This window comes from Astatotilapia calliptera, chromosome 10, assembly GCF_964374335.1.
Source record: "Astatotilapia calliptera chromosome 10, fAstCal68.1, whole genome shotgun sequence".
In the NCBI taxonomy this organism is placed as follows: Eukaryota; Metazoa; Chordata; class Actinopteri; order Cichliformes; family Cichlidae; genus Astatotilapia; species Astatotilapia calliptera.
In genome coordinates this window covers 4351302-4373480 of record NC_137431.1, presented here as the reverse complement: position 1 = coordinate 4373480, position 22179 = coordinate 4351302, and the positions used below count along the sequence as shown (strand labels likewise).

General features: G+C 40.7%; 2 protein-coding genes across 6 annotated transcripts in view; both read left to right on the top strand.

The window, feature by feature from the left end:
* Positions 1 to 3442: 3442 nt before the first annotated feature.
* On the top strand, positions 3443 to 12682 carry vps26bl (vacuolar protein sorting 26 homolog B, like). Its single transcript, XM_026182528.2, has 6 exons — positions 3443 to 4628; positions 6855 to 7011; positions 8279 to 8443; positions 8530 to 8705; positions 8802 to 8944; positions 11519 to 12682. Exons 1-6 carry the CDS (start codon positions 4406 to 4408, stop codon positions 11654 to 11656), a joined length of 1002 nt encoding a protein of 333 aa, XP_026038313.1. The 5' UTR covers positions 3443 to 4405; the 3' UTR covers positions 11657 to 12682.
* Positions 12683 to 18901: 6219 nt separating this feature from the next.
* arhgap32b (Rho GTPase activating protein 32b) overlaps positions 18902 to 22179 on the top strand; it is a 119089-nt gene continuing 115811 nt past the window's right edge. For 3 of the 5 annotated variants that reach the window (XM_080306985.1, XM_080306983.1, XM_080306981.1), the window contains exon 1: positions 18902 to 19139. The gene's annotated coding sequence lies outside the window, so the exon portion shown is untranslated. Of the gene's footprint in view, positions 19140 to 19420; positions 19440 to 22179 lie in introns of those variants that run through there. The other 2 variants (XM_080306982.1, XM_026182996.2) reach the window with 2 other exon arrangements.

Sequence of the window (22179 nt, the reverse complement as noted above, 5' to 3'; positions counted from 1 at the left end):
TTCTGGTCAGCACGGTGAAACAAAGACAGGTAACTACTAATCATTTCTGACACTTTCACACTAAAACTAATTTTAAAAAAAAAACAAAAAACCCTGAAGTGTCTGGTTTCCTCTGTTTGCCGTCTGTGTGCAGGACACAGTCCACAAAACTCTACTCAACACGTTCCACAAACATGGCTGCTTACAGTTTTATTGTCAGTGGAACAGCAGTTTGATTACATTTCGGGGGTTCATTTATACCAGCAGGAAGATCTGTTCTCAGAACCAGCAGGCTGACCTTTACAGTGTTAAAGGAAAACAGCAACATTTGCCACGGTGTGATTACAACCCAAACAAGTGAGGAGTTCAGAAACACACACACACAGGTTTATGCCTGTTTCGCTTTCTTGTATAATTTGTTCACTTGCATCTTAAATATTTTACAATATTATTCGAGGCGGGCCTCGCTCTCACAGTTGGACTCGATCGCTGGGCTCGGAATAGAAGTTTACCAGCTTTTTTCAACACAGCGAGGTCACAGGTATTCAGACAATGAGACAAACAAAAGGGAAGTCCGCTGAATCTCTCTCATGGGAATCTTGCCACACTGGTCTCTCGGCCACTCTTCGACACAGGCCTTCTGCACAGAGAAGAGGTTGAGTTGCAGAACAGCAGAAGGCAAACTTGAACACTGGGCCAGTACGAGGAGCTGAACCACACTACCAGAGCTAGTGCAATCTGGTGTCAACTGGAGGATTTCTTCAGCCTTAAATAGCAGAGGTGATGAATGACTGCCAGCAGATGTGAAGACTCAACCACCTCCAGGTGCACAAGCCCAGAGGGCGGGGACCCAGTAGGAGTCTTTGGATTCCTGGGCAACAATGGTGATGCCGTTTAGCGTTCACACATTCACATTCATATGTTACCGCCGTTTCCACGCCACATCTTTCTCACACCTTGACCACATATTCAGTTTGCAATGACCACTTTTATTAGGAAAGAGGACTTCTGGCAACCATTCCACAGTTTGAATACGCTGACAGTCAGAGAGTTCATCATAGATTTGAATGCAAATTTAATGCAAGAGCAAATGATTGAAAGAATTACTGACCACAAAAATCTAACAATTTCCAATGCAAGGGGAAAAATGAATAAATAATGAGAGATCCCTTCCTGTGGCCCTATAGTGTGTGGATCCATAACTGCTGTGGAGGAGCCAACATCAACTTAATTTTTACACCTTTATTTGTTATATGATGTTTTATTAAAATAAATGTCAGCTACAGCACATGTGTTCCTCTGCCCACAGCAGATGCTTTGCCCCTAAACTGGTTAATCTGCCCAGTCTTCACCTCATTTCTCTCTAATATCTTCAAACATTCTGCATTTTCAGGGACTTTTCAGAGGACAGGGCTGCATTCAGTGTATGCAGAGAAGACACCACAGTGAGGGGAAAAAATGATACTTGACAGAGGGAAGTTGGCCATTTAGAAAATATCACAGTAGGATGTGACAGAAGGACACACTGGCAAGATGTGTCCATGTCCAAGCAGGGTCTACAGCTGCACCTCACACTCCCATCGTCACAGAAATAATTGGTTTGAGTCGCACCATGACAGCTAGGAGGCATCAGCTTGTTAAAAGTTTTTAGTCATTTGTCCAAAAAGGAGTTGCACAATTCATGTGATGCTGTTGCAGGACAATTTTAGAAGAAAAATGCTGTCAAAAATGAGTCATTGTTTTAAAAGAACATTTCTATCTCTCAGCCTTAAGGGGGCTGTTTGATTATTTTCATGTTGGATTCTAAAGCTATTCACAAAAAGAGGATCATTTTAATCTGTCTTTGTAAGCCACCAGAACTAATTAGGCAGTTAGCCTCATAATGAGATAAAGCAACACACACACACACACTCACACACACACACAAAATTTAATAACTGTTCCCACTCACTTCATATCTGAAACACTGCTGTGACTGATGTGTGTGAAGCATGTGGTTCATGTTACCAAAACTACAGGTTGCATAAAACAGCAACACTATGCTGGCTTTTAAAGGTTTTAGAGGATTTCCCACCAAGAGTTCAAATCTGAGAGTGAAAAAGACATGACGTGCCTGCAATGAGGGTGAGGATTTATTTTTCACATGAATATTTTTTTTTAAATGCTAAATAATGGCACAAAACATCAGGAGCTCAATTGCAAAAACCTGAGAATTTAGGAGGGCTCTCAGGTTTATCTGTCCTGCTGTGGTTAAACCTTGCCCTCTAGCAGTGCCATTAGAGAACCGGGTCCAGGGAAATCCTGGAGCCAGTTTTCCCTTTTCCCCACTCATTGGAGAGACCGAGTGAACGACAAAATTTAAACAGACTGCAAAAGATTTGTGTTTGTGGATTTATTGTTACTGCAGTCATTCCAGACACCACAATGAGCTTAGTTTGCATAAGGATGTTACAAATTGTGCACTCCTGACCTCTAGTGCTTAAAACTGGTACAACATGCAGTCAATATGAGTCAAAAGCAGAGGGGATTAAAAACGAATGGAAATGCATCATCATTATACTTACACAAGTCGATTTAGTACATTTCTAAACGTAGTTTCTATACAGTAAGTTTTTTCTAAGCTCCAATACTGTTTCATTCAGGCCAGGGCTGTACCAGTCCAACCTCTTCCTATTCTGATATGAGACAGATACCTTGGCAACAGTGAATCTACCAAAATTGAGAAGTGATGCAATTCATTGTTAAATTAATCTTGCTCTTTGGATAAAAGTACAAACCATTCTTTTATTTGTAAGAATTAGGCGAGACACATTTCCTCACACTGGAAATAAAATTTAGCAAACAAATCCAAGGAAAAAATATAGACCTACTGAATCGTGGTGCAGTTACATTAGATTCTCCTTCGTCTGCTTTGGTGGTTAGATCCCTGACTCTTCCTTTCAAAGTATCTTTGTGTACTCCCGAGTTGCTCACAATGCAATTTTGTCTCCCAATTTCTCCCAACAGAGTGCTTGGCATAGATAAACTCTGTATGAGAGTGTGTTAATGGGTGAATGTGACTTGCAGTACAAATTTCTCTCAGTGCTAAACTGAGTAGAAAGGTGTTATATGAGTACCAGTATACCCAGTATACCAGTAATACCCCTCCAAACTGTAACCCTTCTATAGCTAACACAGCTACTGCATTGTAGTTGAGGCATGGAGTCATAAACACAGACCATCAGAACTGAACCAAACACTCTCTACCAATTGACTTGGCTGTTTGAGTCATGATCCCTTTCACAGATTGCATCACTAACACAAAAAGTGAGGGACTCAAATGATTCCATATGAAACCAGATCTTAAAAGCAGAGAAAGTTGAGGCTTGCAGGAACACAAACAGGCGTGGGAAATAATTAAAAAAGCAGCGAGAAACTTTAAGACTAACATATTAAAAACACATTTAAAAGATGCATCTCATATTTAGAATGTTTAATGTTAAAGTTCATGACAGTACAATTAGAAAAAGAAAAATTTTTTTGGAAAACAAAGTAAACTTCTGATCAAACTCTTTTCTCACTTTCTCACACTTACTAAAAATGTAAACAAATTTTGTTAAAAAATGTAGATGAATAGTACAAATGTACTATATCCACATAAACAAAAACATAATTATACTCAGAATAATACCAAGTATATTAAGAAGCGGGCAGCACACACAGCCTCACAGCACGAAGTACCCCAGTATCATCATCAAGTACCCCATCATCCAGCCATGGCGTTTCTGTGAGTTGTTTGCTTGTTCTCCTCGTGTCTTCGTGAGTTTCTCCCACAGTCCGGTTAATCTGAATGACATAGGTGTGGCAATGTTAGCCAGCAGATTGGTGACCTGTCCAGAGTGTACCCTGCCTCTTGCCCTACGGTCGCTGGGACAGCCTCAGCCTCCAAAAGAACATCTTGGTCAATCATAATTTGAAGGCCATTAAATTGTGTTTAAATTGGACATTCCAACACCTGTAAGACTTTACTCGGGGCAGTAGCAACTCAAGGAGGCCAGGAGTTGTGGCTTCTTCCGCCTGTTGATACTGCGCCTGAAAGGTGCAGAGGTGGGGTGAAGGGGAGGGTTACCATTGTTTGAAAAGTTGGCATTCAGCGAAATATTGCTCGTTATAATTTTTCATTTTAGCACCGAGAGTACAATTTGTCAAAAAAATTCATGAACAGAGAAACGAAACAAACTACAAAGAATACAATTTCCTTCACGTGACTGTAGACGCATGCGTAGTCAGGCGGTTGTAACTCAAAATATGCAATAATCTGGGAAGCAGCTCGCGCTGGACTCCTCGCGGCAAACCGAGAACAAACTACAGTGTGTTCTTTCATTAGGAAGACAGCGCATTTCCAGCGGGATCCGGCCACAGGGCTTCGCTTGACTAACGAGCAGCAATGAGCTTTTTTGGTTTTGGTCAGAGTGCGGACATAGATATAGTTCTGAATGACGCCGAAACGAGAAAGAAAGCTGAGCACAGAAGCGAAGACGGCAGGAAAGACAAATATTTCCTTTTCTACGACGGGGAAACTGTTTCCGGAAAAGTCAACGTTACACTCAAATACCCGGGAAAGAGGCTGGAGCATAATGGCATCAAAATCGAGTTTATCGGCCAGATAGGTGAGCAGCTGCTAGGCCTGAATTCCACATTCAGCCCCAGACAGAAGTAGCCAAAGTGTGACAGGAAATACTGGGTAGCTAGCTACATGTACTGACGACTATCAGCATGGTGTATTTTACAGCTTTAATGTGTAAAAAGTGACAAGAAACGCATTTAAAGTTCGGCCGTACTGCAGTAACAAGTGTCTATTTGAAGTGTCGGGTCTCGTGACAGATGTGGGCGCGAGCGACGTCAGCTGACTCGTCAGCCATTGGAGAGCCGTTACGTCTCAGTGACCTTTGGCCCTTCTTTTAAACATCTTCTGTAACGTACACTTTTTGTTAAGTCGCACTTTCGGTGCCTAGATTATCACATGTAAGTAAGAACTGAAGTATTAGGTGATTGTCACTTTTACTTTTGTTCAATCAAAGATGGCAGCCTGAGAGCTGAGAGTTTCAAGGAAACTGCTTAAAGGCGTTTCTGACGGTGCGGCGAACTGTGTATTGTTGTGTCTGTGTGTTTAAAACAGTGTTTATCAGATGATACCGTTTAAGTGACCTGGAAGTGTCTCTGTGGCGGCCATGATAAACGCTGTGATCAGTGCCATCCCATAATTCATAGTCGGAGGCCGTCAGACAGGATGGTCTACTAACTAGGCTATATTTATATACAAAAGCCCAGCCAGTTCACTAAAGCAATCACCACATTAATGCTAAGTACCACAAATTAGCAGCTAAAAAACCAGCAGACCCAGCAAAGGAGAGTATGATGTAGGGCTCACCTCTAACCATTCAGCATGTGAAATCAGTGAAGAGTTTAGGACAGCCAAAGTTTGGCTTTGCAGTCACCGCTTTAAGCCCTTCACCCAATGTGCCAATTATGCATTTATTCTTCCTCTCTCTTATTCCAAATAAAACTCATCTAAGAATGCATCACAACCGGAAGAGGCATAATTCTTCAGTGTTAGATTTAATGTTTAAATTACAGGCTGCAAATGTAATATTCCCCTCCTGAAATTATATATGCCATAGGACCAGCTGCAAAAATACCGCTGTCCACAACTTTCAGTTACAAAACTGACACCATGCCTCTTTAGCAAATCCCAGCAGTTGCATTTTAATGTTAAATAAGGGTTTATGCTGCCACAGACTGTTATTAGAATTGGCCCTATATGTACCTTCTTTAAAACATCAGCTTTTGTAATGGTTATTTTACTCAGGTGGTTCCCTTTTACAACCGGTATAAAATAACCGGGTAACGCACAGCAGGGTGAAGTAAGTGTTGTATTCCATGGTTCTGCACATTGTAGTTTCAACCCTGCAGATATCCAGTCTTACACTGGATATTTTTTTTACTCTCTCTCAGACAAACTCAAACAGATTTCTCTGACATTTCTTATATATAGTTACATATTTGTTTGTTTACACTCTATCCAAGCTGGTTGTTGTTTGTTGCACTCTAGAAACATGCAGTGTATATATAGAGGTTTAGGACCAGAATACACTGCTGTATTTTTCGTTTCTGTAGGTAATGTCTACGTTATTTAAGCAAAACAGAGCCAAATCATATTCCACAGATCACAACTCCTAATTGTGCATTGAAAGAATCTGGGTGCTAAACTGGCCTGCCCACAGTACAAACCTGTCACCTGTTGGAAACTTCAAACACATTCTGAAACATGAACATGACAAACAGTGTCCTGCACTTTTAAGCAGCTGCAATGCTTTAACAAGCAAGAATGAGAAAGCATTTTGGCCTACAGCATTCACGCTCCTTAGTTCCCAAACCTCTACAGTTGTTAAAAGAGGAAGTGATGCAACAAACACAGGCCTGCACAAACTGTTTCAAATGTGCTACTCACGCTAAAAACAAACTTAGAATAAATTTTTTCAAATAACAGCGTTGCTTAGTTTAAACATCATGCTGTCAGTCTTTTTTTCAGTTGGTTAAAATGATTAGCATTTTTCATTTGCATGTTAAAGTATCTCAGTTGATTTTGAAATAGTTGTGAGCAGATAGGAAATGGAAAGCAAACAGTAATAATTATAAAGTATGTAAATTCATTTCTGACCAGTCATTTCACTGAAATTCAGCTTGCACCATGTAGTCAGTGTGTCAGCACAGTGGGAGAAGTGGTCACTGTGAGGACTGTCAGTACACAATTGTCTTTGCAGTTCCTCAGATAAAAGAGTTTAAAATGACTTCAGCAATGGGCAATGTGTGACACTGTTAATTTGTGTTTCCAGAAATGTACTATGACAGGGGGAATCATCACGAGTTTGTGTCTCTGGTGAAAGACTTGGCTCGACCAGGGGAGCTCACACAGTCACAGACGTTTGACTTTGAGTTCACACATGTGGAGAAGCCCTACGAATCATACACTGGTCAGAACGTCAAGTTACGGTAAGTTCTGCTCTGTCCTCTGCAAGTGGAATCGTTAATGGCTTGTTCCATGTTTTTGATGGCGTGCTATAACGCTGGACATTCCTTAACCTTTGTGCAGTTGAGGTGTTACCCTGTATTTCATTCGTATATGCTAAGCTATACATCTTCAATTTCCTGCTTCATATTTAGGAGTGAGAATGCTATAAATTTTCTCATCTTTGTTTTTTGTTTTTTAAAAAATGCTCTCTGTCAAGAGAGCCTAATGTCTTCTGTTCACTACCGAAGAAAATTTAAGCTTTTTGAAATTATGCCAAATTACAAAACGCTTAGATTTATCTCTAATAAAAACCTCTGTAACTTTGCTTTGCTTTACTTCAGCAGCATCAGATATATGTTGATTCATGGTTTTCTTATCTGCTATAAAAAGCCAGGCCAGGAAAATCACCTTCATGTTTTTCTGTTTTATCTTCAGTTACTTTGACACAAAGGCATCTGCTGTGATGCTCGTACCTCTGATGAAGTCTGACAAGTGTCAGTACTGATAAATGATTACAATAATAATATTTCTGACTATCTGAGTCAAAATTGAATTAAATTAAATCAAATCGAGACCTTGTGAATCAGAATTGAATCCGTTATAGAAATCAGTGACTATACCCAGCCCTACTTTCAAGCACCGGGAAGGTCCACTTTTAAGTCTTTAGTTGAGCTTTTTCGTCATCACTATCTTGCTGTTTTGAAACTAGATGTTTTGAGTAAGTGGTGCTCCTGACTAAGAAATTGAGAGACAGTGTGTACTCATGAAGATCTTCAAGTGGCTTCTTTTTCCCATTAAATTTGCATGTGAGGTTTTCAAACTAGTTCAAAGATATCTTTGAAGTTTCTTTGTAAGATTACTTCATGACATGCAAAACCATAACAATACTTGCTGTTACCTCTTCAACAACTTTGGTGGTAAAGAAAAGCATCTTCAGGTGCTCTGGTCCAACCCCAGCTTGCTTTACTAAACGTCAGTTACAAAGAACTACTTAAAATATGATCTGAAATGCAGATAAACTGCTACATTAGTTTGCCTTCACTTGTAAAAGTTGTGTGTTTCTTGTACACTTTGGTGTTCTCTGTTGTAGCAATACCTGCAGCATGCAACAGTGCATCTAAAGAGGGGCATGCTGTGCACACAGAGATGAAAATCTGTGTACTGGTCAGTGCAACCTCACATGCTGCTTACTGGCTGTTAGTGACATGCTCCTCTCTTGTATCCAAATGTTTTTGCATTTGCTTCCAGCTACTTTCTCAGGGCGACAGTAGGCCGGAGACTCAACGACATCAGCAAAGAGTTGGAGCTTGTGGTTCACACACTCAGCACCTACCCCGAGCTGAACTCCTCCATCAAGATGGAAGTTGGCATTGAGGACTGTCTACACATAGAGTTTGAGTACAATAAGTCCAAGTATGATTTTCTTTTTTCTTTGCAATCAGAAATTGAAATGATCAAAGCAAGAGAGAATATTAACAGATTCCATCATCTGCTTGCAGGTATCACCTAAAAGATGTTATTGTAGGGAAGATTTACTTCCTCCTAGTGAGGATTAAGATCAGACATATGGAGATTGACATCATCAAGCGGGAGACAACTGGCACAGGCCCTAACGTCTACCATGAGAACGACACCATAGCAAAGTATGAAATAATGGATGGTGCCCCCGTCAGAGGTGAGGTCAGAGGCCTTTTATGGTCTGTGGTTCTGCTGCTTGTTGCAGCAGATCTCATTTGTTGCAAACTAAACCTGATTTTGTCTTGTGCTACAGGAGAGTCCATCCCCATCAGGCTGTTTCTGGCAGGCTATGAGTTGACCCCCACAATGAGGGACATTAACAAGAAGTTTTCTGTGCGGTACTACCTTAATCTGGTCCTCATAGATGAAGAGGAAAGACGCTATTTCAAACAGCAGGTACACAGACAGTGAGATCACACAAGATCTGTAGTTCTTCTGCTCACTCACACAGGTGACTGTTAATGACGTTCCAGCTGCTGTGGTTCAAGCAGTTTCGAGTACTGTGTCGTTCTTGGAGCTCTACTTTGTGTTTAGTCATAGTATCTAGGAATATGACCACTTTAGACATAGTAAAGAAAATGTGTACTCTAGAAATATCGTACTATGGATCTATAATGACTGTGTCTCTGGACGAGCTTTCTGCGGTTTGGGAAAAAGAACCCTTGGCGGGTGAGGGTTACAGGCAGGCAGCAAGTTCATGGGCTGAAAACTGAAGCCAGTCCAGAAATGCAGTTTCTGTACAGGGAGTGCAGAATTATTAGGCAAGTTGTATTTTTGAGGAATAATTTTATTATTGAACAACAACCATGTTCTCAATGAACCCAAAAACTCATTAATATCAAAGCTGAATGTTTTTGGAAGTAGTTTTTAGTTTGTTTTTAGTTTTAGCTATTTTAGGGGGATATCTGTGTGTGCAGGTGACTATTACTGTGCATAATTATTAGGCAGCTTAACAAAAAACAAATATATACCCATTTCAATTATTTATTTTTACCAGTGAAACCAATATAACATCTCCACGTTCACAAATATACATTTCTGACATTCAAAAACAAAACAAAAACAAATCAGCGACCAATATAGCCACCTTTCTTTGCAAGGACACTCAAAAGCCTGCCATCCATGGATTCTGTCAGTGTTTTGATCTGTTCACCATCAACATTGCGTGCAGCAGCAACCACAGCCTCCCAGACACTGTTCAGAGAGGTGTACTGTTTTCCCTCCTTGTAAATCTCACATTTGATGATGGACCACAGGTTCTCAATGGGGTTCAGATCAGGTGAACAAGGTGGCCATGTCATTAGTTTTTCTTCTTTTATACCCTTTCTTGCCAGCCACGCTGTGGAGTACTTGGATGTGTGTGATGGAGCATTGTCCTGCATGAAAATCATGTTTTTCTTGAAGGATGCAGACTTCTTCCTGTACCACTGCTTGAAGAAGGTGTCTTCCAGAAACTGGCAGTAGGACTGGGAGTTGAGCTTGACTCCATCCTCAACCCGAAAAGGCCCCACAAGCTCATCTTTGACGATACCAGCCCAAACCAGTACTCCACCTCCACCTTGCTGGCGTCTGAGTGGGACTGGAGCTCTCTGCCCTTTACCAATCCAGCCACGGGCCCATCCATCTGGCCCATCAAGACTCACTCTCATTTCATCAGTCCATAAAACCTTAGAAAAACCAGTCTTGAGATATTTCTTGGCCCAGTCTTGACGTTTCAGCTTGTGTGTCTTGTTCAGTGGTGGTCGTCTTTCAGCCTTTCTTACCTTGGCCATGTCTCTGAGTATTGCACACCTTGTGCTTTTGGGCACTCCAGTGATGTTGCAGCTCTGAAATATGGCCAAACTGGTGGCAAGTGGCATCTTGGCAGCTGCACGCTTGACTTTTCTCAGTTCATGGGCAGTTATTTTGCGCCTTGGTTTTTCCACACGCTTCTTGCGACCCTGTTGACTATGTTGAATGAAACGCTTGATTGTTCGATGATCACGCTTCAGAAGCTTTGCAATTTTGAGACTGCTGCATCCTTCTGCAAGATATCTCACTATTTTTGACTTTTCTGAGCCTGTCAAGTCCTTCTTTTGACCCATTTTGCCAAAGGAAAGGACGTTGCCTAATAATTATGCACACCTGATATAGGGTGTTGATGTCATTAGACCACACCCCTTCTCATTACACATCACCTAATATGCTTAATTGGTAGTAGGCTTTCGAGCCTATACAGCTTGGAGTAAGACAACATGCATGAAGAGGATGATGTGGACAAAATACTCATTTGCCTAATAATTCTGCACTCCCTGTATTGCCCAGTTGAAGCAGTTCACAGCTGATCCTCTGATTTTCTTAGTTATTTTTCCTTTTTTTGAGACCAGCAAAACTAAGTGAGCTTTTCTGCACTTTTCCAGGGAGACGTGTACTGTTTCTTTGTTGTTGTCTAATAAGTTAAGAAGAAAACAGAGGAAATGTTTGCATCCATTCATGGCTAAAAAAAAAAAGTATAATAGCGGCTTGTGCATAAAAGTTCATAATGACCAAGATGAATAAAAGAAGGAAGCATTTGCACAATGAAAAATGTATGTGCGCTGTTCTGCACTTCTGAAAACACAGTCTCAGTTATCAATCAGTACAAGGACTGGGCTTCTGTCCAATCATGGTCCTGGGACTCTAGCTGGAAAACAAAGCTGATTGGGTGTCAGAGTCTTGGCATCAAGGCCACACGCCCCAATCTGTGTACACAGAGGCACTGAGGAGGGTTAAACATGTGAGAGGAAGAAATGTTTATAACTGAGAATGATTCAATTACTGGTAAATATGAGAGCACATGGGGCAAATAAAAAAAGACTATAATTCTTCTGGCAATCTGAGGATATTTTGCAGTTAGTTAATTGTTAATATTTTGAACTTTTATAGATCTGAGAGTTTACCAACAGTACATCCCCCTCACACCACCATGTATGTTGTTTTAATTTTTTCCAGGAGATCACACTGTGGAGGAAAGGCGACATTGTGAGGAAGAGTATGTCTCATCAAGCCGCCATTGCCTCGCAGCGCTTTGAAGGTACCTCCAATCCAGAGAAGTTCCTCGGCCATAACGCCGAGGAAGACACCGGCTAAAACCCAGCATGTGCTGCAGCGAGCGTCCGAACAGAGACAGCGCACGGACGTCAGTCTGAACTCTTAATGTGAAAATCACTTGTTTGCATTGAGACAAAATGCACTGCAGTGTTTGTCACAGCTGTAGTAGTGTGCTGAGCGTGTGTGTGTGTGTGTGTGTGTGTGTGTGTGTGAGGGTGGGGATGGATAAACCAGAGTCGGACTGTATTTGTTAGCAATTTTCAGCGTTTTCATTTGAACAAACAACCTTGGCGTACCAGCTGGTTCGAGTTTACCACGCTAAGACTGATGGTGTCAGCTAACTTCTCTGTCTCTCAAAACTGCACAAAATTGGCTTGTAAGTACTTAATTGATGCCTTGGCATTTATTGTACACCTCAGTGGGGTGAACTTCACCCATTAGATGCACTTAAATGTCATTTGCAGGTGTGTGTGAATGTAGAATACATGGCACAGAGCCATCTGGAGGTGTATTTCTGACACCGCCTTTCCTTTAAACTACTTACTTTGTGGGAAGATTGATACAGCAGCCATTCGACAAGTTAATGATGACTGGCTAAACAATACATGTGACGGCACGTGTGTGTGTGCTCACAAGAATGTGAAATTTGAACATGAACTCATGTAATGTTTTTCTGCCATGCCCTCTGCTGGAAAGAAACGCTTTTATTTCCATTTTGCATCTTAATTTTACATAAGTCAAGGAAACCAAACAGCAGTCTGAAAAAAACTATAATGGAAGAGACTTATTTTCATACATTCCAGAAACAGGCGTGACTACAGAGTATTCATTTGAACCCAAATCAGTTTGTTTCAGCCAGCACTGAAAACGTTTGATGCTTCAGTAGGTTACAGTATAGTGTCCCTTCCATCTTTTGTTACAGCTGCCAGTCACTGATAGTTTGAAACATCTCTGCCATTTGCACTGTGTGCTTTTCTTTTCTGCTCTCAGCACTGTTTATGAACTTGAGTCAAGAGGAGAAAGTTGGCATCACTTCAGATCTAATAAAGATAGTATTACACCTGCGCTTATTTACAAAGATGCCTGTTAACACAGTATAGACTCCTGAGGATGCTTCTTTGTGCCTATAAGGGTTTGGTGCCAAAATGTCTGCAATACTAGAGAACAGTTGCCACGGTGAGTTGCTACGCCCTGCGCTCCCACGTTTATCTACCAGTAAATAAATGGGTTTAGTACAAAGGCAGGTTTAGATGATGTGGTGAATGTATACTGAAGGCCTCTCTTTTATATTAAGCACTTAATGACATTTTGAAAATTAACAATCCCAGAACATTTTCTAAATACAATGAGTTCTTTTGCTTTTACTTTTTAACTGCAGGTCAGGCAGAGTTTATTGGAGTTCTTGTGCCATTATTTGCTTTGCTTTTCTAAACTATGAGAGGACACTAATGAGTACAAAATGAGAAGCACTCGAAGCAAGCCCCTGGATCTTCTTGTCCTTCTGTCTTCTGCTTAACATGTATGTTTCATACTCTCCTAGGCAGTAGGGTCGGGTTTTCGCCATGCTGCTGTTTTGCTCTGGTGATTTGATTGCTGTCACCAGATGGCTTTTTAGATACTGTTGAAATATTAAGACTCGCAGCCTGAATTGTGTTGCTTTAAGCCAGCAAGACATGTTCTAATTCACATGTATAGAAGTTGAGCAAGGGGGAAAAAAAACAGTTAATAAAGCTCTGGTAATATCTGATAAATACGACTGTAAGGACGGTGGTTTGTCACCTTCAAAGTGCAGGAGAGAGTTGAGAGGTGGGGAGATTTCAAAGACATTTAAATTGACAGAAACATGCTGGCAAGTTTCTAATGTTTTCAAAAACACACATTTTGTGCTGAAGGAAATGAATAAATAAAAATATCGGAATTGTTCTAAGCTTAAATGAGCACCTCCATGTATCAAGACAAGCAGGAGACCAGTACCTCCTGGTCTCCTGATAGATAAAAGATAGCAAGCTTTCCCTTCTCTGGCCTCACTCTTCACCCTGATCAGTCTCAAAGAGCTCCTGCAGTATTTCTCGGCCTCACAGGGCACGCAGTTCATGCTCTGCTCTTTTCATGAATGGCCTGTGATTCTACTTTTTATCAGTACTGGTGAACTCTGACAACAGCGAGAATGTAAAACCAGAATAAACGATGAAATGTACAATATAAATGCACAATGTAAATGCAGCCCCCACCTTCTGTTTATATTCCTGTCATATTTTATCTTGTTTATAAATGTTGATTTTAATCATTTTATATTCCAATTATTCTTTGAAATCAAAGGGATTAAATAACTGAGAAACACGCCTAATGTTTTCGATGCACTTTTTTCTTACGTGAGTAGATTATCTCCGCTCTGAGTGAGACACGTCCTGGTGAACACATCTCTTAGTTACTGTGACTCAGTTTTGTTTTTAAACGGTTCTCTTCCTGGGAGTTTAAAAATGATCAACATTGGGCTCTGTGATATTCTGTATTTCAGTGTTGTCACAAGGGGGCAGGATTGAATCAGGTTTGGTTCTGATTTTATGGTACGCACAGGTGGTGATGATGATGATATCAGGAATAGTTGTGCCATGCTTGGTGGGAAATACGAACGACAAGTTAAAGATTCTGTTCTTAATAAACAACACGGGCTTCATGCTGGTTTTGTTTGCAGGTTCACAGATTCTAAACAGGGGCATGAAAGGGGGTTCAACTCCATCTTATATTAAAAAGATCTTATATTCAGCTTGGTGAACAGTATCATTAAAATTACAATTTCTTATCCTCGAGTACTAAAATACAGCAAGTGTTATACTTATCTTCAAAGACATTACCTCTGTAATGTCTTTGAAGATTTGACTGTAGAAGAAAGATTGGAATGCAGTTTTTGCTTTAAAAATAAAGCAGAAACTTTCATGTCTTGAGATTTTCTGCAGTCTTCAGAAAACTCAAAACTTTGAATGAATGACTCATTTGAAAGTGAAAGTTTAACAGCAGCTGAAGAGCTTCCGAGGAGAATGATCTGTTGGCATGGTATTATATGATGAATGCACCTTCTTCATGTGCAGAAGAACTGAGTCCTATGTAAAAGAAAACCTTGCTGCTAAAAAAATAAATTTTACTAAATGAATGCAGAGCAATGGTCCTGTGACCTGACGGTTCCTGGGTCACAGAAAACTTCATGCAGGATTATTACACTTTTTGAATAATGGAATATTCAATAAGTGTGAACATTATGAGAATTTGAAGCCATGTTCACGAGACAGATGACTGCCAGTTCTGGATATAAGTAGCCTGAGGCTGTGGCTCAGGAGGTAGAGCAGGTTGCTGGTTCAATCCCTGGCTCCCCCTAGTCTGCATGCCAAATGTCCTTGGGCAAGATTCTAACCCCAAGTTGCTCTTAGATGCATCCATCAGAGTATGAATGTGTGTGGATGTTAGTTAGAAAGCACTTAAAGTATAGAAGAAAGTACTGGTGAGAAAATAGTGTCAAAGTTTTTCTCTGGAAAAGGAATATCAGCTGGAAAAACAGTCCAGATCTCACTCTGACTGAAAACTAATTCTGGAAATGAAAAACAAAGCTCTATGACAAGGTTCCTTTTGGCAAAGCTGGAACCAGCTTGATGAAGAATACAATCATTCAATAGTGAATCCATGGCTCACATAACTCAGGCCATTATAAAAACTTGAGGAGGTTACTTTTTTTTTGTTTCACAAAACCAGAATCTTCAGCTATAAAATAAAACAGTTTTGCATCATATCTGTGATTCGCTACAAAGTGAACGTCCTCCAAGAATCAACATTCCAAACTTGTGTCTATAAACAGCTTTTTGCCAGATAGTTGTAAAAATTGGTGATGTAAAAACTATAACTATAATGATAATAATAATAAAATTATTACTAATAATACAGATAGTTCTGTAGTTTCAGTCACAGTTCTTTTTCAACGTAGTGATTTAAATCATACTATAAACTTTTTTTACATTTCAAATACTCAGCTACATCATTTATACACAGATTCAGATACCTTTACATTGGTAATGGCATTTTTATTTATATAACACATTTTATTATATATAAAGGGCCACTGAGTGTGGGTAGTTTTGGCCTTGAATTCTGAAGCTGTGCAAGTCATTCTTCAGTTTCGCTCTCAGATGTACGGTACACATGTCATGTGCTGAAATGAAAGGTATGACTTCTGTCATTATAACATATGAGTGGCTTAATTTATACGTGTGCATAACCTTCACATGTGTATTGTAACGGTGTCACTGTGCTCCTCGGGAGAGTGGATAGGTTTGCTGTGCACCTAATGGCTGAGTCATTAAAAGCCACAAAATGTGTGAGTCATCTGTGTAATGTATGCAAAGTCAGTACATCTTGTGCTACAGAGACTGGAGTCACGAATGTGGATGCGCTGGAGTCCTTGTCCAGACTGCTGTTTGACTGGTGGCTTCAGGTCATTTGCTTCACTGCTGGACGTTTCTTCGGGCTGACAGAACTGACAGGAAGGTGTTTGGCTTTTATCCTCAGGCTGAGACAGTCTGTCATCGAAGCCTGCCAGGTGAAAAGCGAACTAAAACTGGCCTGGGATCATCTGTCGAGAGCAAGCAGGTGAGACTGGGTGTCCAGGTTTAGGTTCCTTCTTCCTTACTTTGATCCTCTTTTAGTAGCTCTCTGCAGTGACAAGGTTTTTATAATCACCCTCCATCTTTCCATAGGAAATAGGCCTGATTTGTCAGCCTGTCTAACTGTTCTTCACAAGTACAGCTGAAGTTTATTCTTTAAACTATATATCCCATCCCTGTAAATTCAATTCAATTCCGTTTTATTTATACAGCATCAAATCACAACAACAGTTACTTCAAGATGCTTTATATTGTAAGGTAGACCCTACAATAATACATACAGAGAAAAACCCAACAATCATATGACCCCCGATTAGCAAGCACTTTGGCGACAGTGGGAAGGAAAAACTCCCTTTTAACAGGAAGAAACATCCGGCAGAACCATGCTCAGGGAGGGGCGGGGCCATCTGCGACTGGTTGGGGTGGGAGAAGAAAGACAGGATAAAAGACATGCTGTGGAAGAGAGACAGATTAATAAAAAGTATGTAAATCTTTCCTACTAGACCCACACATCTGTCGAACCACTGACACCAAATATGACTAATTTGCTTTATGTCAGTGGACGTTCCAAGACAGGCATTTTGATGTGTGAGTGACTGGATGCTTTGGTGAAACACTGGTCAAAAGCAACTTCTGGTGTAGCCTGTTCTGCTCGAGTTTCTGAATTCTCTTCTGCTGGGAAGCAAAGTACTCTCAGAAGATCACACTTCCTTTTCACAATATCTATACTGTTGTGTGTGTGTGTGTGTGTGTGTGTGTGTGTGTGTGTGTGTGTGTGTGTGTGTGTGTGTGTGTGTGTGTGTCTGAAATGGCCCATATCCATCTTACTTTGTACATCTATTACACAAGACCTTTCTCTTTCTTTGAGCTCTCTTGAAATAAACTGTTCAATCTGATCATCTGGACTTCCTGCTTTTGCATCATGGCTGAAAAAAAACACACACTGAGCAACTGTGGAAGAAATACTGAGCAAAGTTAAAAGCTGCCCACCCATGTGAGTACTCAGTCAAAGTGCTGAATAACCGTTCAAAAAGTGTGATCATTGCATTTCCATTTATTTGCAGTATCAGGCACCTCGCTGTATTCTCTTTATTTTTTTATTCACCAGTCTGGGCCTTTTCTGCAGGTGGCTACGGTAGCAAAGTCTTTATTTGTGTAGAGTAAAATCAGGGCGGTAGCAACCCAACGTATTATGAATATAATGCAGTGAGCTTTTCTGGCGTTGTGTTGTTTTCACACTTCACATTCCTCACAGTCACAGTCCTCTTTGAGAACGAGCTGCTTTTGTGTTTTTAGGTTGGGATAACCTAAGAAAATATGTATGCATCACTTGCTCACATAAACGATCAGTTATTTTAATTGTAATTTATAAATCCTTGGACTTGAATAGAATATGTGTTTCAGGAAGATTCACGAAGGACTCCAAATGTAACACTTTGTGCCACTTTTTTCTTTCTAATACATTCAATTTTATTTCTATAGTGCCGAATCATAACAACAGTCGCCTAAAAGTGCTTCACAGAAAAACCCCACCAATCAGACGACGACCCCCCCGAGCAAGTACTCAGTAACAGCTGGAAGGAAAACCTCCCCTTCAACAGGAAGAAACCTCCAGCAGGACCTCTGGAAGAAAGGCTCATATTAATAATTTTCAGGACTATTGATCATCCTCTGAAAGTGTTAACTAAGAGCTTCGTAACCGGAGGCAGTGTTTCATCAGCTGAAACGTTTTCAGATGTATGCAGCGCTCATCTTTAAAACGTAGAATTTTCTCCACCCATATTTCCTCGAGAGGTTTTGTCTTTTCCCCTGCCACCACTGTAATTAAGAACACGTTCTCGAGGATTTGCCTGGTTAAATGGCAGTTACATTGACTCAGTGCATGCAGTCCACCTTGTGGTACAAATTTGCATGTTATGAAATACTTTTATATTCTCTCTCCTATGCGTTTGTGTGTGCCGGAGAAAATTAAATATATCACAGAAGATTCAATAGTAATGTGAAATATAGTTCTCTGTCATGATTTTGGAGTAACAGAAGACAAGAGTACTGAGGCATTGTTGTATTTGAGAACAACTTTTTTTTTACTGGCAAATATAAAAGACAGACATGTAGATGCTGAATCGGCTTCCTGTAGCTAATAAAAGTCTCCTCTTATGGGCATGTTTCCACATCTATGTGGCCGTCCTCTGTTACTTGGGTATGGCTCCTTTTTTAGAGCCTTCTAGGTGCCATAATATGGAATCAGACTGGCACATGGGAACCAAAGGATGTTGACCATTACAGTTGGGAACAATACTATTTATGTGACATGACCCCTGTCTGACTTGTTAGGATGCTTATTCGAGCACAAAGATAATATTCATCTCACTGACAGGCTTTTGTTCGGTTAATTCAGACACAGACACGGAGCATTCTGGATATATTGAATAGACGTATTGGTGTCTGCCTGGTTATGTGGCATTTTAAAAGTCTGAACGAGGTTTATATTGGAATATCGATTCTTTTAATATGGTGCTGCAGGTTTATTCAACCACCGAAACACTTATCAGCTAAGCTATAGTGTCATCCTTACACCATCACCGAGTATGACGGCGAATCCTGTGTCCTATTTTCTCATGCTTTGGGGTTGGACATTTCCGACAGCCGGTGAAGGCAGCACAGAGAAAGCGCCGCTCCTCCGCTCCAGCCAGTATCGCTCCACTCCGAGGTGTGCACGCGGAGGAGAGGGTTTCTTTTTGTACAAGTTTTCTTCTGGAAATACCGTCCTGTGACTGGAGGGAATGGGGAATTGACCATACTCGGGCTTCCAGCGGGAATGAAAACTGTGAGGAAGATAGCGGTGATCGTTTTTTCCCTCCAGAGGAGAAACAGTAAGTGACAGACTGAAAGGGCTCGTGCGCCTTGCTGTCCCGGGGGAGTCTTTTTTTGTTTAGTGTTAACCCAACTAACTGTGATCACGACCACTGGCGCGCTCTCCTCGAGGCCGGGGACTCGCTCAATGATATCCTCCAAATACTTAGTGTCTGACGTGTATGAGTGTGTCCGGTTAAGCTGCGATGAGGAGGGAATTTAACAGCGGTGAAGCTCCAGACGTAGACGGCGAGAGCTAAGATCCCCTCGCCAGCCAGTCAGCGGTGGTCAGGGACCGCAGACCACAACCACAAAACCAGGTACTTTTAGTACATTCATGCTACATGCTCGCACTACGTGCTTTGCTCGCCTTTTTACCCCTCTAGATAACGTTATTTAGAGCCGCAGTGCTGATGAGACGGTGGCGATGGTGGTGTCTGAAGGGGGGATTCGGGCACAGCGCGAATAATGTCTCGCCAGCTAAGCGAGGCTTGCGTGGAGTTGCTAAGTCCCCCTAGTTGTGCAAATTATATTGAAAATCTAGTTGGAAAAAGGGGCAGATTAACAGCGCTTTGCTTTAATTGTGTGCTCCACGCTCAGGATGTTAAGAACAAGAGAATTTCGGGTGTATTTGTGATATTTTGTTCTGTTCGGCTCTACAATTTCCGAACTTAAAAAGAGTTAATCACTTTCACCGGTATGAGAGTTGGATTAAACACAGACTGTGTGGCGTTTTCTGAACCAGGTGATGCCACATTCACCTGGACCTGTGTCTGTTTGTGTATGCTAACATTAAACTGCTCTTTTTTTGTATAGAGATATATCTGATATTTCACGTTTACTACCGTACAGTACTGCAGTTCATTGCAATCTCTTTTTGGATGTTTATTATATATCAGTAAGAAGGAGTTGGCCCTGTTTCTTTGCATTTGGTATTCTCTTTTAAAATGATTTCGTTTCAAATGTTGAATCTTAAATTAGATGTCATCCATATGGGAGTGTCTGAAAGCTTCCTATTCCCTCACATGTTATTTGATCCACAGTTCCCATGGTCTTCTGATGCTTCATGCCTTGTATTAGATTACAGTTTAATCAGACATGTATTGAAGCCTTCGCTCCCTTTTTTTTAAAATCAGGCAAACCAACTTAAAACACAGAGGACTGTACACATAACATCATCTCATTCATCACAGCTGTACATCGCTGCCACATTCAGGAACTAAATGCCTTGCTGAAGGGCACTTGGAGTTAAGTTTCTGGGGAAGATTTTGTTTTGTAATTGTCTCCCTTGTGCAACATTTCTCAGTTTGCATGGATGATTAGTGGGAGCAGCATGCCTGTGAAACCTATCACGTTTGAGCCTGCACCGTGATTGGGCTGAAACAGTTTACAAGCTATGGTTTGTTAAGTATTTTGCTGTCAGGGTCACGGTTCAGTGCAGCGAAAACATGACTGCAGCAGTTCCATTTCCCCCCCCCCTCGGTGTGTATTTATGAGAACAAACACTGAGTTCTTAAATACATTTCGGTGACGACTGGCATTTCCAGCATGTCAGTGCTTGATGTCTTTTCTGGTCTAACCCTTTGCTCTAGTTCAGTATCTTTTATATCAAGAAATAACCCCACTTGTCTCACGGTGGCTCCTTACATTTTTGCAACTTTACCCTCAGCTGCAGTCAATTTCCTTTTACTGCAGGAGCAGCTGACCAAATAAACCCATTGTAAGGTTGACTAACCTTTTTCTTTATTATATACATGTTCTGTTCAATTCATTTTTAAAAAATCTAGTAATGTAAAGACCCTGCAATAATACAAAGAAAATGACAACAACCAGGTGACCCTCTATAAGCAAACACTTGGTGACAGTGTTGGGACATGTAGCTGTGATAAAATAATGTAAATTGTTGGGAACAAACTTGTGTTTAACAGAAATATGAGACATAGATAGAATTAGTTCCATCTATGTTATGAAAGAATAGAAAAGGTTCGTGATGATGAGTAGTGCTGCATCTCGACAGTCATTTGGTTAGAACAGAATTAGACATGTTAGTTAGGTTGATGCAGAGTGTAGGAGGAGTAGCTGTAGTTTTTGTTTTTTAAATATAGAATATCATTGGTTATTGATACTTGGGATGTAGCGAACAGGATTTATGAAGGACTTGTATTTTTACATTAAAGAATTGCCCTGTTGTGCAGCTATCCTTATGACTCTGCGTTATTGCACCTGCTCTGTGTTCTACATTGTAATCAGTCCAGTTCTGGCCTCCTAAAATATCCTATCCTCCTAAAACACATTTGAATTTCAGTGGCCAGTTTTTACCTGGACAATTGAAGGATATATAAAAGTCACTTGGCTGAAAAATGTATGCCGATTCTAACAGAAATATTCTTGCTAGCTCAAAATGAGTTATGCGTGACAGATTATAGGCTAACAAGTAATTTACAACAGTTTAAATGCAAACAATCATTTATTTTTGGTTTGTTTGGCAAATACTGGAAATCAGTTTTTGGCACATCACCTGACAGCAGTACACATCAGAATATTAGGAGTAGGAAATGTTAATGGAAACTTAAGCAACAGTGTTACCAAACACGAACTGGACACAGTTGAAGGCTCAAAAAACACGAGCGCATTGGTGAAACGACGAGTCTGAGAAATTTGTCAGGGTGGAGATATTTTTGGCTATTTAAAGTCCAACAAAGAAGCAGGGAAGCATTCACTGCAAACACTATGAAAAGGATGTTTCCACGACGGCAGTAATACTAAAAATCATTTTTTAAAATCATTTGAAGTGTTGCCATCATCAACAGTGTATATTTAACCGTTCATCTGCAAAACGCAAGACTTTAATGTCCCAGACTCTTTCTCTGTACGACAAAAAAATGAACAGACAGTGACGTCACAAATTGCGTTATTGTAAAAGACACCAGGCCAGAAAGATAAGTTGCCTGATTAAAGTAACCAACTTGTTACGAACTCCCTGGTCATGAACCTTTCCCTCAGCCAACTCTTTTCCAGCAGTACAAAGTGTAGAGAGATGGCTGAATAGCTGTGTCGTAC